Genomic DNA, 14,836 nt, shown 5'->3' with positions numbered 1-14,836 from the left:
CAATTGGAAACCATGGCGCCCGCGGCTACCAAGTCTACCGAGGACCTCATCCCCGAGGTCCTCCAGGCCCTCGACAAGACCGACCAGATCTCGTCGAGCGATGTCTTCCCCGCGGTGCCCTTCGAGACCATGAAGGCCACGCTCGACCGCCTGACCTCCAGATCCATGACCACCTACGAACAGGTCGAGCGCGAAGAGGCCGTCCTCGAGCCCGAGGCCGAGACCATTGTCAGCCTGGGTTCCCACGAGGCCCGCGTCTTCAACGAAGTCCACAAGGCCATGGAGGGCCTGTCGATCAAGGACCTCGAGACCGCCATCGGCGACAAGACGGTCACCAAGATGGGCCAGGGCAAGGCCTTCAAGGAGAAGTGGATCAAGAAGGACGGCGACAAGCTCGTCGCCCTGACCGACTCCATCACCGACACCACCCGCGACCAGCTGCGCGTCATCCAGGAGACCAAGACGCACGAGCCCAAGATCATCACGGACCTGAAGAAGCGCAAGCTCCTGCGCCTGCAGAAGACCTTCTCCTTCCGGATATCCAAGGGCGAGAAGTTCGCGCTCGAGATGATCAAGGAGGAGACCGACCTCACGGCCGAGATGCTGGCCTCGGGCTCGTGGAAGACGGCCACTTTCAAGCCCTACAACTTCGAGGCCCTGGGCGCGGACCAGCACGCCGGTGCCCTGCACCCTCTGGGCAAGGTGCGCGGAGAGTTCAGACAAATCTTCTTCGAGATGGGTTTCAAGGAGATGCCTACAAGCCAGTTCGTCGAGTCGGGATTCTGGGTATGTTATCAACCGCCACTCTCAACCTTTGCCACATTTCACTGACTTGAGCCTTGCTGCAGAATTTCGACACCCTCTTCGTGCCCCAGCAACATCCTGCTCGTGATCTGCAGGACACCTTCTATATTTCCGATCCCAAGACGGCGGACCGTCCCGGCCCCGAAGACGAGAACGACAAGCGCAACTACCAAGAGTACTTTGAGAACGTGCGGGAGGTCCACGAGAAGGGCAAGTACGGCTCCATCGGCTACCGATACCCTTGGGCCGAGGATGAGTCGCTCCGACTGGTCCTGCGCACACACACCACGTCGACCTCGGCGTCCATGCTGTACAAGCTGGCCTCGGAGAGCAGGGACGGCCGGTCGCCGCCGGTGCGGTACTTCTCCATCGACCGCGTCTTCCGCAACGAGTCGGTCGACGCGACGCACCTGTGCGAGTTCCACCAGGTGGAGGGCGTGATTGGCGACTACGGCCTGACGCTGGGCGGGCTGATGGAGTTCATGCAGATCTTCTTCGACAAGATGGGCGTCAAGAACCTCAAGTTCAAGCCGGCGTACAACCCGTACACGGAGCCGAGCATGGAGATCTTCAGCTTCCACGAGGGCCTGGGCAAGCTGATCGAGATCGGCAACAGCGGCATGTTCCGGCCCGAGATGCTCGAGGCCATGGGCCTGCCGAGCGACTACAAGGTCTACGGGTTCGGCCTGAGCCTGGAGCGGCCCACCATGATCAAGTACGGCATCAGCAACATCCGCGAGCTGCTGGGCCACGGCGTCAACTTGAACGTGATTGAGAAGAGCGCGGCGGTGCGGTTGGACAAGGACTAGAGAAGTCGCAAATCTAAGTACATGAAAATATAAAAAACGAACGGCGAGCTCATAGATGAGAAGAGATACCCTAAGATGGAACCGATTATGACCTTGCTTATGTGAATGTTTATTCAAATCAGATGTTGTACCCAATGGAATCACCGCCTTTTAGGGCTCCGGATTCCTGTTTGCACCCTCGCGTGCAATCTCTGCTGGTCTCAACTTCCTCACATACGAGGAATACCGCACTGACTTGATTGGATCATCCCTGAACGAGGAAACTCCTGGCGCCAGCTCTTTTCTGGATGTATGACGGACACAAGCTCCATTTCCAAAATGCATCCTCTCGAGCTGATCCGGACCGCGTGGACGGACGACTCCGTCGGCTGACCGCTCCCCGGCGTTGAGGCCCGCCTCGTCGACCTCCCTCGAGACAGCAGATCGTCACCGAGGACTCGAGACCGAGGGCGGCCGCGAGCACAGCGGCGAGATGGAGCTGCGCGGCGCCAATATCTTCCGCGAGTACTGGCAGCAGCCCCGAGGCCACGGCAAAGGCCATCGTCTAGGGCGAGGACGGCCGGGGCCGCTGGTTCAATGACGGAACGGGCTGCGGCTACCATCGAGAAGGCTGTCAATGTCATCAAATTCACCGAGGACAAGAAGGGCGATGACACGAAGGGCGATGACAAGAAGGATTCCAAAGAGGAAGAGAACGCAGTACCCCAGCATTTCCTGTCCACCCGCTCGGAACCGGCGTTCTGCGTCCGGTGCGTTCGGTCTCGAGTTCGCGCCCCGCACGTGTGAGGGTACACTGCCAGAGTCTACCGCCGTAAGCTGAATGCTTACTCCCGTCTCATCCAATTCCACGACAAGGACGACTCCAACGGATGTGAGAGACTGGTCGGCCTTGACGGTTGTTCTCTAGACGAGATCGAACTCAACACCTCATTGAGCATATTTAGCAGGAAGCCCAAAGTGACAATTGTCCGGGACACAAAGAATTACATCCAGCATGCCGTCTTTTTCAGCTATTATAGCGAGGAATTGATGTCTGGGGTTTGTGTTCTGGGGGTTGGCAATCCATACGCCTCGATGCTGGTCAAGCTCGCGAGGTCATCCCCGTACGGCCGGTCTGCCTTGGCAGTGGCGCTCGGGACCTTCCTTTGATATCCGCATCAAGGCCCTCTTCAACCAGGACTTCACCGTCACCCTGGGCATCGTCTTGACAGCGACTTATCCCAAATCGGCGCCATTCTTGGGTCTCAAGGATGAGTGAATATAGATTGGTAGTCTAGTGAAACTGTGGACTACTTGATGGAATCAATGCTATATTTAGCGAGATAAACGCTTTGTACAGTATTATGCCAATGGCACCCAAGTGCTCTTATCTCGTTTACTCTTATCTCGTTTACTCCTACTCCAGTGGTATAATCTGGTGGAATAATCGGTTTATGAGAGACGATCGTTTTCAGCGCCGCCCCTGCTTCCATTTCAGGTTATTCATAACTTAGTAACATATGTAGTGCTGGGGTGGTGGTGGTGCTGGCCTCGCCCTCCTCGACGCGGCGTTCGAGGTTGGGGGGCGGAGGCGCGACGGCGCACCAGACGCTCCTTGACCTTGCCCTAGCCCTTGTACAGGGCGGCGACGGTCCCAATGGTGCCGAAGACGTAGGCGGCGACGACGCCGACCGGCCTTGGCCCATGGGCCCTCCTCGGGGGGCGATGGTGCTGCTGGCGCCACCTCCATCGTCATCATCATCATTATTTTTTTTTTAAAAAAATGGAAAGAAAAAAGTCGTTCGTGCGTGCGTGCGTGCGGCATTGGTGGCGGTGTTAACAATGTTGGGCCTCGGGTTGTTCTTGAGGAAGCTGCGGGCTTGAATGTAACGCAGCCTCCACATGTTTTCGCCGACGTAAAATCGGACTGCGAGAATCCGCTGGGCCAGTCGGATTGCCACTGTATTCATGGCGTCGTAAGACGTGGTTCGTTGGTCGTAGATGATGCCTACCAGGCGAGAACCCAGCCCGTCGCGGACCGTGTTGGTGCGGGTCAAGCGGATGCCGGCGTTGGCAATGATGTGTGCTTGGTTGGCAAGGTGGGAGGCGCCTATGTCAATGTCCACGAAGAGATAGCGGATAGCTTGCCGCAGCGAGTAGATTGTTAGATGCGTCTTGCTGCCAAGGGTTTCTCAGCTTGAGTTAGTGACAGGGAAGAGAAGAAGGGAAACATGACCTGGCCTGCGGTGGTAGAAGTCGTGTTTGGTTTCATCAAACCGCGTCCCAGTCACCCTCTGGACGATCCTGGTGGGATCATGATGAAATCCTACACGAACCGATATCTGCTCCCTGTTGAGTCCTGGGTTGATGATGTAGAATGGCTTCGAGTGAGTCTTCTTATTCTCATATGCTATTATTGGGAATCGTTTGACTCCCCGGCCCGTCTCACCAAACTCGATGGGATTGCCATGTAGTGAAGCTACCGTAGTGAACCGAGCTAGGTACTTCTCGTATTTCACCCCGAAAGACCAGCTCGGCATCGCTTCTTGAAAGTAGTGGTTTCTCAATATCGTCGTTCGGTAATTGTTCCATTACCGGTCGCCGCAGCCTTACTGCCCATCTGTCTTCAGCCCCGTGGCCTCAGGCAGCTCAATGTCGACAACCCACGGTGGGTAGAAAGGCAAGTCGTCATCACTCCCTTCGATCGCAGCGTTGATGAACAGAGTCTGTGATCCCGGAACGAGGGGATGAGCGTCGCCCGAGCAGTGGCTCGTGCCGCAAAATCCTCTACGCGCATACTCCTGCGCTCTTTCGGCTTTCGACTTGCCCGTGTCCGCATCATCGAACCGTCCCTTCTTCAGGTTGGACAGCTTCTCCACCACCACCGAACGCCCATTATCGATATGCGTAAAGTGCGACGGCTCGTGTTTCTTCCCCTCGCCCTCGCCCTCACTGACAAGAGGAGGGGGAGGATCCCGCCAAGCCACCAGCTTGCCGCCCCAGCCCTCGTGGATATGTCCGAAACAGTGAAGCAGCGGCTTCGCCCGCGCCACGGCCCCAAAGAGCTGGGGACAGCCGGCCCTCTTTTTCGAATCGGTGTAGTCCATGATCCCGTGCGGCGGGCCGTGCGTGACGACGACCTGGGTATCCTCAGCGATGGCGAAGTCGTGCCTCTCGCCGGGCGGGTACTGGAACGCCCAGCCGCCCCGCGACGGGGTAAAGGGGCTCGCGTAGACGCGCAGGACCGCCCCGTTCCCCAACGCGAAGACGTGGTTGCCCTCGTCGAGCAACACGATCCCCGCCCCGTCTTTGGCCGCCTGCTCGAAAAGCCGCCGGGGCTCGCCGGGCGCGCCGAAGTTCTGGACCACCAGCTCAGGCTCTATGATCTGCGTCGCCTCCGCCAGCCGCTGCTGGAAGGTGGGCTCGTCCAGGGCCAGGTCGTGGTTGCCGGGGATGACGAGCTTGAGGGGCGCGGGGAGCTGGCGCAGCAGGGCGAGGGTGGTGCGGAACTCGTCGATTTTGGACTCTTCCGACAGGTCGCCGCAGTGGATGACGACGTCCGTGTTGGCCTGCTGGGCGCCCTGGATGTCGAACTGTTGGCCGTGGGTGTCGGAGATGATGAGGAAGCGGGTCTTGATGGTGGCCATTACGACGGCTTATTCATTCGGGATTGGGCTTGGGCGACTTACTTGTATGGCGGCAGAATTGATTGATCTTGTATGGATGGAGGATGATATACCGACAGAAGATAGGGGAGATGATGTTGATATTGTGGCCGGGTACGGGTACTTCAGTCGACATGTTTCATTTAGGCTTAGAGAGCAGGTAGGTGACCGGAGATACGTTAAGTTGGTCGTACTCATAATGAGCAGGTTACTTCCACACATGGCACCGGCGATTTAAAATTCTCGATGTTCTGGTACAGGTTTGGGGGCTGTGGGGCATCAAGATCGAGAACTTTGGTTGGGCCCCCCGTTAACTACTTACCTATTGTCCCTCGCGTCTTGCATCGATACATCGATAATTTCTATGGATAATGATACTTCGTCCGCCAACCTCTCGAGTGAGGATAGACAGTTGGCGAAGGTGGTGCGCAGATGTATGAAGGAATGAGACTTTCCATGATTCTACAATGTAGAAATAATATCTGTTATGTCCAAAGTATTTCGTCGGTTGATAGAAACTCCTGATTATCAAGCATGCTCCAATTGATCCCAACTTCCAACATCTTGTAACTTACTTGGGAGACATTGGTGAAGTCGCTATATGCGGCAAAGACCTCGAACTCTTCCACTACGAGAGTTCCGAACTTGCCCATGATGGCTGTGTTAACAGAGAATCGGAAATAATATGCCTGGTAAGCATAAGCTTGCGGAAAGGGAATAGAGTACAAGGCGACGCGGATACCGACGAGCTTGGATGTTTGGAGGTGAAAGTCGGAGAATCGAAATTATTGTCAATCAGGCTTGTAAATGCAAGATTCAGAAACAGTAAAGTTGAGCTTGGTATGGAGGGAGAATGTCTTGACTTGACGCGTGCCAAGTAAAATTATTCAATCACGAACTGTATATAAGTAGCCAAGCCGACTCGAATTGAAATATTCCATACCAAGTCTCCTCGAAAGATTGATATGCCATCCTGCTCCAGCCACCCGAAGTACCGGGCGACGCCAGGAAACCCCCTACAACTGCCCAACCTTCTGCAGCTCCGCAATGACCGCGTCGCGGTAGGCAGCCATGCCGGGGCTCCGCGGATGGAACGTCTTGATCTGGCGCGTAGGCAGGTATCTATCGACTCTCGGTGTCAGTATTTACTCTTTTTAGGATGAACAGGATGGCATAAGAGGTAATAATGGGATTTTCTCGAATAAACGGTTACTCCTTCCCCATGAGATAATGGGATAACCGGGAGTAAACACTGGAACAGAAAGGAATAAGCATTAGAGGTCACTTACCCCGCCACGTCCTGGCTCTGGAAGTCGCCCCGGCCGAGCGCCGCATTGGCGTCCCGCAGGCGCTGGGCCTCGGGCCCATCGCGCTGGTCGCGGACGCTCTCAGCAACCCGACACATAGCGCGAGCATAGGGGTCCGCATTCGGTCCCAGTGCGCCGGCGCAGGTGTTGGCATCGGGCAGGGGTATGGTCGCATTGGACGCAAAGGTGGCGCGGGCCTCTTCGATCTCCAGGGCCGCCGTGTCGACGCTGCTGCCGCCCTCGACGGGGAAGTCCTTCCAGGCGCTGAGGAAGAACCAGGTCTCGGGCCGGTTGGCGTCAGGCTCGTGGATGTCGTTGCGCTCGCACCAGCGGTGGTCGCGGAAGGGCGCATTGACGTCGACGAAGTGGACCTGCTCGCCTCCCCACTCGGCGTTGGCGTCGGCGATGGCGTCGGCGATGACGCCGTTGAGCTGGCGCACCAGGTCGCCGAACTCGCGGCGCAGGTCCTGCCGCAAGTACACGATGCGGTTGAAGAAGAGGTCCCACGGCGGGTTGTAGGCGCCCCACCAGTAGTGGAAGCTCGAGCGGTCGCAGTCGGTCGTCTCGGCGTTGAAGAACTCGGCGTAGCTCGTCACGTACAGGTGAAAGTCCTGGTGCGGTTTTTCATCAGCGGTAGTTCAGTTCGGCTAGCCAGGAGAAGGCGGGAAAGGGGACTTGAGAGGGGAAGGAGGATTGGATGGGGAAGTGGAAGGGGACGTGGAAGGAAAGGGGAAGGGGAAGGTGAGGATGAGGATCTTGGTGGTTCTGGATCTATTCTTCTCTTACATAGTGACTCGACTTCTGAAGGATCTTGAGGTAAGAATTCCGCAACTTGGCGCGCATCCCATCCGCGCCCTGGTTGTTCATCAGGTCGCGCGCCTTGTTCTCGGCATCGACGCAGTTCCGGCGGTTCGTCGACCCCAGCCGGGCGGTGTTGGGGGTGATGACACAGTACCAAACCAGGTCGCTGAAGCCGAGATCGTTACCGCCAATTGAGAGAGTGCCGATATTGGCCACATCGTGGTTACTATTGGATAAGTACGCACCGTCAGCAAGAGGTGTTACTTAAGTGTTGGCATAGAAACGTTGTTACTCACCTCCAATCATCGATCTTGCCGCTCAAGCCCTCGGTGGTGTCGCCAGAGCATACCTTCCGCTCGAAGGGGATGTTGCTGTCTCCCACCCAGTCGTAGAGCAGCTTGCCGTAGTTGTTGGAACCAACACGGCACGCATCGCCCGATGTGGTACCAGCTATTTGACTCTCGGCGTCAGTGATTGCTCTTTTTGGTAGTGAACAGGATGCCAATCAAGGGGAATAATGAAAAATCCTCGAACAAGCGGTTACTCCACCCCTCATGAGACGTTGGGATAACGTGGAGTAAACACGGGAGCAAGAAGGGATAACCACTGGACCAGGAAGGGATAAGTGCAGAACAGAATAAAAAATCACTTACTACCCATGCCCGCGCCGTAACTGTCGCCGAACGTCACCACCCCCGAGACGGCCAGGGGCTCGTCCGGGTCACCATCAAAAACAAGGGCGTCGTCTTCCCGAGGGCAGGAGCGGTGACTGACGGGGTTGACAGTAGAGTTACCGCTCGGTAACGGCGTACTGCTGCTGGTGGGCGCCGGCGCTGGTACTGTGCTGTTGATGCTGGACGACGACTGCGGGGTGATACTGCTCGTGGGGATCCCGGAGCCCGAGATAGTCGCCGGGACGCTGCTACTGGAGATGGGCGTCGGCGCGACGCTGCTGCTCCTCGATACGGTGATCAGAGTGGACGAGGAGGACGGAATCGCGCTGCCGCTGGCGCTAACCGGCGGGGGCGCCGGCAGGTTGGGCACGTTGGGCATGGGGATGTCGCGGTTGCACTGCTGGCTAAAGTAGACACCGGCCGCCACGAACGAGTACGTATCCGCGTTGTCGCCCGAGCGCTCTCCGGCACAGACACCATCGACCCCGTTGGCGTCGGGGCACAGGGCGCCTTTGAGCTGGCTGGCGTACTTCTTGCAGTTTCGGTCGAGGAGGCCCAGGGGCAGTCGGCGGTTGTCGATGTACCCGTAGGCATAATCCGAGGTGCTGTAGGTGGGGTCAGCGTAAGTGATGCTGAAGAAGCCGCGTTCTCAAGAGGCATACCCTTTATTACCTCCCATGGCGTAACCTGTATGGGTCAGCTCGTGCAGCAGAATGGAAGCCGTCCCCCATTGAGCGGTCTTGATGTCAATGTTGGCGCAATCGTTTAGGAGGTCGGGGGTCATCTGATACGCCAACCCGCCCCCGGGGCCCTGAACGGGAGTGAAGAAGGCGTTGCAGAAGTTCATGGTCTTTTTCCCATCGTTCATGTACGCGGTCCACTTGCGCTTCACGCAGTTCTTCGGGTCCTCCTGGCAGGTTACCTGCAGGCCATACCCGGACGTTCCATCCGCCAGTTCTGCGATGCGTCCGTAGATTTCCTGGAAAGGAATTAGCATAGGGTCGAGGGGTCGTCTTCATACTGGACATGTAATCTAGGCTTACTTCAGTCCCAGTAGCGAATCCTGGGTCAGCGCGTAGGGTATCAGCAAAGAACGACTGGTAATAGGCGCCCTTCTGAAGGTCGCCTTGAGCAGCCTTGGCGATGTCTCGAGTAAAGCCCAGTTCTCTCTCGATGAGGGTCTTCCTGGCGGCGGTACAGCTGTTGTCCGGGTAGTTGACGGTGACGGCAATCGCCAGCCCCATAGCCTGAGCAGCTATGAGGCCGCGAAGTCCCGTGCTGTATAGCATGATGGCGGCCGAAAACGATGCCTTCAGCTACGACTCGAAAGGGGTAGAGGTGATTGCCTTGTCGCTCTCATGAACAAGCCTCCCAGACATGTCGTCGCCTTTATACACATTTTGAGACTGGTCGCTGCTGTTGAGATGGTTCGGAGCAAGGCTCGGAGTGGCATGATGTGACTGGGCACCTTCTTCGCAAGCGGAATACGCCCGACATTCTATCCCAGAACTGGCAACATCTTCAGCAACGGCGCCCCTCATCACTGTAATTTGCTTGCTGACTGTGTAAGCCAGTCCCAATTGCGTGCCTTCGCCGATGAGTAGAATCAACTCAGCTGATGTTCATCTGCTTTGGAGATAAAAAACAGGTATTGCTCGGTGAGCAAAAGAAATGATTGGTGGTTTCAGCCCCATGGTCCTATTATGCAAGGACCTTTTCGTATCACAGTCAGCCTTATCACACTATCTCGATGGAGTATAAAAACAAGGGGGCGGAGAGAAGTCAGCTGTTAGTTGGTGTCCATCCCGATTGCTGCATATACCCCTCGATGCATCAATCCGAGTGTAAGCCGACCCAGGGGCCTGGAAACTCAATTACATAAATAGAGCGGGGAGGTTTCGTTTTGAGTAACGGCGCTTACTCACCTACCTACATCTTGGGTATAGACCACACGCTCACCCCAAACACAATCATGGAGGATGCTATCGGGGCTTACTTGCGGTTCCGAGAGAGCGACGTGAGGTAAGCCCCCGCCCGTTCTTGTCTTGCCCCTGCCCATCCCGTTGCTATTGGCTCTCTGTGTTTGATGCCGATGTTTTCAGCTAATATACCTGGAGCAGTGCGGACTCAGCGCCGCCGCTACGGCTGAAGATCGATGCCAACGCCAAGGTCTCGCTGACGCTGCCGTACGACATTGACTTTACTGTCACGCGCAGTCGCGATGATGACCGGCGGCCAGGGGATCCCGTGCTGGTTCGGTGGAGCCCGCTTATTGACGCCTTCACGTCGTCGGGTTTGGTGCTGTTAGAGCATACGGCAGATGGTGGCTTCGCAAGGATCCCTGTCGACCACTCACGCAATCTCAAGCTGCCGGAAGAGGAACGGATCAAGGTGGACAGCTGGACCCCGAACCTGGCACAGCTTCTTCCAGGGGATAGCGTCACACTGAAAGGGACTTTGCCGGAATGGTACCAGCGACGCCTGCAAGCGGGAAAGCGCTACACGCTGCTTTGGCCGGGCAAAGAGGTGACCATGTGGGATTGGGGCACCCTCCAAGATCATCTCAACACGGAGCTGCGCGCCACTGACCAAAGAGAGCCACGCCTTATCCTGCCCGGCGGGCCTCAAATCACCTTCCTCGCCGAAGCTGAGGCGGAACCTTGGCCGGAGCGCGAGCGACGCGAAGCCGAGGTGGGCTTCTCCAGAGCTAACCTGGATGAACGAGATTGGAGGTTGACACGGAACCGCATGTCGCCCCCGCCTATCCAAGCCTCCGAACGCTGTGAGGGGGCGCCACATCTCACCATGACCCTGGCGTGCGATCCTACCGTGGAGATTGGGTGCGAACTTGCTAATGTGTCTGTTCGGGTGTCGTACGACGGCGGGCTGGACGCCCAGGCAGCGCGACCGGTGACCTTTCACACCTACGCGCTCGACACCATGTATACCGACCGTGAAGGGTTTCGCTTTTACCGCCGCCGCGGCGACCAAGACCAGTGGGAGCACTGCGACGAGGATGACGGCGCCCAAGGCTTCCTGCTAGTGGACGAGGACGGAGACGTGACCGTCAACATCGCGGGGCACGAGCACTTCCGGACACTGCGCCCGGGCGAGGCCTATGAGGAGACCCGTCTGCTCAGCATGCCAGAGGATGCACAGCCAGGCGACGAGTTCCGGTATCGGTTCAAGGGAGCGACGGTGGACTGGTGGGCTTGGGGGGACATGGACGAGCACCGCGCCACGCAGGTCACGCTGCCCTCGTGGATTGCGGGGCCGGTCGTGGAGGCTGCAGGGGACGACGACAGGGCAGGTCGGCCAAGGCTGACGGTGCCTGCATCGAACGAGGTCTCGTTCGTGGTCGTAGCTGCCTCTGATTCGCCTAGGTCTTGATGCTGTGCATTGGCAGGGGTATTGTCCGATGACTCATGTATTTGTCGCGCGTGGCTTACATGCAAAAGCAGGAATTAGTCAAATTGCTTTGGAGCAGAATGGCGTTGTCTGGGATGGGGGCCGAGCTCACAATAAATACATATCTGCGAAACATGCATATACTTGCAATTGTCGAAAACAGTTACCCAAGGCAGCAACTGGGGTACTGACAATTGCCCCCCTGTCTCCGTCAGCCCTACTGCAGGCTGCGAAATTACAACATTTTATACATAACGCCACAGCCCCCTCGCGGGAATGGGGAACAGAGCTTGCTAACTACTTTCCAACAATTTCTCCAACATGTCTGATGAGAATACCATGGTGCCAAACTGGATGAGAATGTATGTGTCTACCTCTCTCTGACCCCGCACACACCTGTTCATGCCGCTGATTATCCCACTACCTAGTCTTTTGCTGCTCCTGAGCGGGGCCTCTTTCTTCCCGCAGCTGGGACGCCTGTATTCACGAGGGGATAGCTCAGGCATCTCGCGCTACTATATGCTGTGCAATCTCATCAGCGCCACGGAGCAGCTCACCCTGGCGCTGGCCTTGCTTGTGAATACAGGCGACGACGGCGGCTCGGACTTCTTCTTGCACAACCCGCTTACTCTGGGCGACCGTCTCAACATCGCCCAGCTCGCCGTCGTGTGGGCGCTGTCACTTGTCGTGTAAGTGTATCTTTTACTATTCTCCTCTTTGACCTATCTGTTCCTCGCGTCCCCAAAGCCCCAGCGGCTGACAATAACCCCATCCACAGTTTCCTCCTCTGTCTCTACTACCCCTCCACCCACCGCGACGCGTCAAACAGCCAAGCCACGGCCATCTACACCTCCTTCCTCCTACTCTCCCTGCTCCCGGCCCTGGCCCTGCTCTGGACCCCGCCCGCAGACCGCGAGGACCGCCGCTGGCTGCCGGCCCTCTTCCACGGCTTGCACTCGCTGTGGCTCTCGCCCCTCGTCACGCTGCTGGGCCTAGCCGCCGCCTTCTTCCAGCTCCGCGAGATGCGGGAGCCGCACGGCTCTTCCCCGGGTCGATCGGCGCTGAGCCTCGTCGGCCTTGCGGCCCAGGCCGTCACCTTTGCCGTCGTGGCCGTCTCGTGGGCGCTCCGCGTCGTGTTCCCCTGGTCCGATATCCCGGCCGACGCCCGGCTGGGGCTCGGGGTTTTCGGGTCGTGGTATCAGTTGGTCGGCTGGGCGGCGGTGGATAACGGGGTGTTTGCGCTGGTGCAGGGGGTGGTTTGGTGGGTGGCAATGCGTCGAATTGGTGGGGTGGGATCGAGGGACGGGGAGAGGGAGCCGCTTATCGGGTAGTCGTCAGGGCGGGTTAGACGTGAGTTATTGGCGGTCCATCCTGATTGGCGGTAGGCTGGACGCGGAACTGGTCTCTTTCTCATTCGGCTCGTTCTGGTCGCGTCCGTCCGGTATAGCATTCTAGATCAAGTCGGTTGAGAGATAGAATAGCCCTCTTATAAACAGGTACTAATATAATAATAAAGCCTACAAATGCCCGTTCTGTATGCGATTTGTTCGAATATTAGATTCCCTCGGCAAGATGTCGTAGATGGACCACCACTGTCGACGCCAGGATCAGCGGCCCCGTCATGCCGGCGGAGATGACCTGCGGCGGCGACCCGACGTCTTCGGTGTGGGAAGGGACGGGACCCCCACGGTCATGACGGCGAAGCCCATGAAACGGACCAATGCATCGTCAAACCCACCATACCCGTTCCTGGCCACCTATTTTGTCCGTTGTCCCAAATTAACCATTCCGATTTCATCCCATTGGGATGCCAGTCACCGGCTTCATTCCCCCGTTGTGACAGGTGGATGTCGATATCATCGGAAAAGAGAGGAAACAGTAAAAAAAAGAGACGCAAAGACTAAAGCTGGAGAAAAAATGACGCCGTGTGAGCAGTCGTGTATCGACCGAAAGCGTTAACTGTTGCTGCGAATATGGTTGACGATTTCATCAAGCTCGCGAATAGTGATCGTCGTAACGTACATCTGACGCGTTCAGCAATGGTGTGGGATTGCATATCAGCAGTAGGCAGCAGACAACTCCGGTGAGCAGGAGGTGGAGTGGATAGAAGGTATCTGTTGCGACACTGGCCTCAGTAACCTAAATGATTGACCTATTTCGTGGGTAAAGCAGTAGGTGAGTAGGAAGTGAATGAAAGGAAGAATTATCGTTCCTAGGCTGTCTGTAACTCAGGTTCCTACGAAAACTTTCCAATTGGAAGTGAATAGGGGGTGAGTAGACGGTATCTGCTACGGTTCCGGCTTTAATAAGACAGCTTATAATAGAGCAGTAGGTGAATAGGAGGTGAATAGAAGGACGAGTGTCGTTCTTAAGCTGTCTACTCAGCTTTTTACGCAAATCTGACCCCCAATTGGTGGTGAATAGGAGGTGAATGGGAGGTATCTATAGCGGCCTGGGTATTCGAAATAACTAAGCCCAACCGTGAGTTAAGCAGTAGGTAAGAAGGAGGTGAACGCGACGTAGCTGTTATAACATCAGATTCAGTACTCTAACCAACTGACAGTACCATCGCATTCAATGCATCTCGGTACATTCAATTCGAATCTGCCCTATAAAGGGCCCAGTTCATCCATGATTAATTTCCCTTCCTCCCCTCCTCATCAACATCAACTCTTAGATCCTCTTCCTACCTGAGCTTGGTCTTCAGTCAGAAACATCTTCACTCATCAACGCCTTCGCTCATCAGCACCATCGCTCATCAGCACCTTTACTCATCAACACCTTGAGCTGTCAAGACCTCATTCAGTTACCAACAACATCGCTTGGGACACCTAGTAAGTTCAAGACCCTGATCACCTATTGCGACGCAGTCAACTAACCAACATCCAGCCCATCGCTCCCCAACCCAGCTCATCGCTCTTCGCTCGTCGTCAAACGACAATTCACAACCTTCACCAACTCCACAGTCACTACCGAACACCGCGACCATGTGCCAGCAGGTTCTCGAGCAGTGGTACTGCACCGACTGCAACCGCAACATGGGTCAGCACCAGTGGGTCCAGCGGTGCCGCCAGGCCAACCGCAGCCGCCGCGAGGGCGACTGCAGCGAGGGCATCAAGAACCACAGCGGCGCCCCCTACACCGACTCGAACAAGTGGTGCGACCGCTGCAAGGCCGCCTACGAGCAGAGCATGGTCGACCGCGGCAACCGCAGCTACCAAGGCGGCGGTGGCTACACTTGGTAGACATGGAGCTGTCGTCTCTTGCTACTATGATTCGTGAACCTATCTCATGCTGCCATCGAGCAATGAATTAAGTTGATGGATGGCTTCCTCTTTGGATGGGGACTCTGGGGTTAACGACATTGGTGGCTGGGAAAATAAAGAAGG

At 56.6% G+C, this 14,836-nt stretch overlaps 8 protein-coding genes across 8 annotated transcripts; 5 read left to right on the top strand and 3 right to left on the bottom strand.

The window, feature by feature from the left end:
• Positions 1 to 12: 12 nt before the first annotated feature.
• Positions 13 to 1,613, top strand: PG985_016026 (phenylalanyl-tRNA synthetase alpha chain; the record flags this gene model as incomplete). Its single annotated transcript, XM_066835792.1, has 2 exons — positions 13 to 786; positions 849 to 1,613. 2 exons carry the CDS (start codon positions 13 to 15, stop codon positions 1,611 to 1,613), a joined length of 1,539 nt encoding a protein of 512 aa, XP_066676995.1.
• A 244-nt stretch (positions 1,614 to 1,857) lies between these two features.
• PG985_016025 (uncharacterized protein) lies at positions 1,858 to 2,154 on the bottom strand (the record flags this gene model as incomplete). The annotated part of the gene is made up of 1 exon (XM_066835791.1): positions 1,858 to 2,154. The coding sequence occupies one exon, from the start codon at positions 2,152 to 2,154 to the stop codon at positions 1,858 to 1,860; it is 297 nt and encodes a 98-aa protein (XP_066676994.1).
• A 35-nt stretch (positions 2,155 to 2,189) lies between these two features.
• Positions 2,190 to 2,399, top strand: PG985_016024 (uncharacterized protein; the record flags this gene model as incomplete). The annotated part of the gene is made up of 1 exon (XM_066835790.1): positions 2,190 to 2,399. One exon carries the CDS (start codon positions 2,190 to 2,192, stop codon positions 2,397 to 2,399), a length of 210 nt encoding a protein of 69 aa, XP_066676993.1.
• Positions 2,400 to 4,201: 1,802 nt separating this feature from the next.
• On the bottom strand, positions 4,202 to 5,239 carry PG985_016023 (uncharacterized protein; the record flags this gene model as incomplete). Its single annotated transcript, XM_066835789.1, has 1 exon — positions 4,202 to 5,239. The coding sequence occupies one exon, from the start codon at positions 5,237 to 5,239 to the stop codon at positions 4,202 to 4,204; it is 1,038 nt and encodes a 345-aa protein (XP_066676992.1).
• A 503-nt stretch (positions 5,240 to 5,742) lies between these two features.
• Positions 5,743 to 9,328, bottom strand: PG985_016022 (uncharacterized protein; the record flags this gene model as incomplete). Its single annotated transcript, XM_066835788.1, has 7 exons — positions 5,743 to 5,778; positions 6,642 to 7,175; positions 7,351 to 7,591; positions 7,662 to 7,762; positions 8,059 to 8,644; positions 8,702 to 9,018; positions 9,083 to 9,328. 7 exons carry the CDS (start codon positions 9,326 to 9,328, stop codon positions 5,743 to 5,745), a joined length of 2,061 nt encoding a protein of 686 aa, XP_066676991.1.
• Positions 9,329 to 10,011: 683 nt separating this feature from the next.
• On the top strand, positions 10,012 to 11,429 carry PG985_016021 (uncharacterized protein; the record flags this gene model as incomplete). Its single annotated transcript, XM_066835787.1, has 2 exons — positions 10,012 to 10,061; positions 10,160 to 11,429. 2 exons carry the CDS (start codon positions 10,012 to 10,014, stop codon positions 11,427 to 11,429), a joined length of 1,320 nt encoding a protein of 439 aa, XP_066676990.1.
• Positions 11,430 to 11,768: 339 nt separating this feature from the next.
• Positions 11,769 to 12,778, top strand: PG985_016020 (uncharacterized protein; the record flags this gene model as incomplete). The annotated part of the gene is made up of 3 exons (XM_066835786.1): positions 11,769 to 11,809; positions 11,876 to 12,136; positions 12,226 to 12,778. The coding sequence occupies 3 exons, from the start codon at positions 11,769 to 11,771 to the stop codon at positions 12,776 to 12,778; spliced, it is 855 nt and encodes a 284-aa protein (XP_066676989.1).
• A 1,656-nt stretch (positions 12,779 to 14,434) lies between these two features.
• Positions 14,435 to 14,692, top strand: PG985_016019 (uncharacterized protein; the record flags this gene model as incomplete). The annotated part of the gene is made up of 1 exon (XM_066835785.1): positions 14,435 to 14,692. One exon carries the CDS (start codon positions 14,435 to 14,437, stop codon positions 14,690 to 14,692), a length of 258 nt encoding a protein of 85 aa, XP_066676988.1.
• Between the last annotated feature and the right edge of the window lie 144 nt (positions 14,693 to 14,836).

This window comes from Apiospora marii (genome assembly GCF_038362585.1).
Source record: "Apiospora marii strain CBS 49790 chromosome Unknown utg000013l_segment0_segment0, whole genome shotgun sequence".
NCBI lineage: Eukaryota > Fungi > Ascomycota > Sordariomycetes > Amphisphaeriales > Apiosporaceae > Apiospora > Apiospora marii.
This window is presented reverse-complemented; position numbering and strand designations above follow the sequence as displayed.